General features: G+C 58.1%; 1 protein-coding gene across 1 annotated transcript in view; it reads right to left on the bottom strand.

Moving 5' to 3' along the window:
* Positions 1-345, bottom strand: part of VAT1L (vesicle amine transport 1 like) — a 63,727-nt gene extending 63,382 nt beyond the window's left edge. Inside the window, exon 1 of the mRNA XM_009647196.2 lies at positions 65-345. Within this exon, the coding sequence (XP_009645491.1) occupies positions 65-345 (281 nt within the window). The remainder of the gene's footprint in view (positions 1-64) is intronic.
* Between the last annotated feature and the right edge of the window lie 603 nt (positions 346-948).

The following is a 948-nucleotide window of genomic DNA, read 5'->3' as shown; positions in this document are numbered from 1 at the left end:
GAAGCGCCCGAAGCCGCAGGTAGGAGCCTGCGGCCGCGGCCCTACCTCCTGCCCTCCTCCCCACCGAGCGGGGGTCCGGTGCCTGAGGTGCTTCCACACCCCTGCGAGGCGAAGGCGAAAAATCCCCCCTGAGGCTTTCACCTCAGGCCTGGGCACAGCCCGGAGGCCCCGAGGAGCTCGGCGTGCGAGCTGGGGCCGCGTGAACGGTTGTCTGGTCCGAGCGGCCTCCCTCTGATACCCTCGTCCCCTCCGGGCCCCGCACCTGTGGCATCGTGGCTTAACTTCAGGTGCCCGGGTCTTGATCATCACTGGGGAACCGGGCGTGCAAAGTCGCCCCTTACCCATTCCTTGCCCTGAAGCTGTTCTCGGGGCCAACTGGGCGAACACTCAGCATCAGGAAAATCATTCAGGTGGGCGGTTGCCTCACGAGTGACACACGCACGGGCAAGCAAGAGATCCAGGCTTCAGACTCTGCTGTAATGAACGTTTAGGCCTTCATACAACAGGGCTCTTCCTGGTGATCAATGCCGCTGGTTTCTGCAGGGAGTTTAATCCTTTAATGCGAGAGTGGGGTGTGCTGTAAGACATCCACCAGCTGGAGCTTCCTGGGACTGTCCTGGTTTGGGGGCCCTAATGAGGCCCCGTCATCCGCCACTTACCTCTGTGTTAATGAGGATGGGTGCCTGCAGCTTCGCCTGTGACAGCTGAACATGGATTTTGGGGGATCGCTAGTTGTGGTTCCATTGGGTGTCTAAATCTTGTCTGTTGAGTTCAGTGTTAAGACGCCTGCATCAGTTTGTTGATGGCCCCTCGCTCGGAATAAATCCACTTCTTGCGTGCCTAAAATTATGCATGTGTTTATGGAGTTTCAAAATTCCTTGCAGCATGCTGCGTGTGTAGCGAGCGTTCCTGCAGACCTCTTTACGGACACGGTTCTTCCATCAACGC

Source organism: Egretta garzetta, unplaced genomic scaffold (genome assembly GCF_000687185.1).
Source record: "Egretta garzetta isolate BGI_Z169 unplaced genomic scaffold, ASM68718v1 scaffold39, whole genome shotgun sequence".
NCBI lineage: Eukaryota > Metazoa > Chordata > Aves > Pelecaniformes > Ardeidae > Egretta > Egretta garzetta.
Note: the sequence above shows the minus strand (reverse complement) of the source record. Positions and strands in the feature narration are given on the sequence as shown.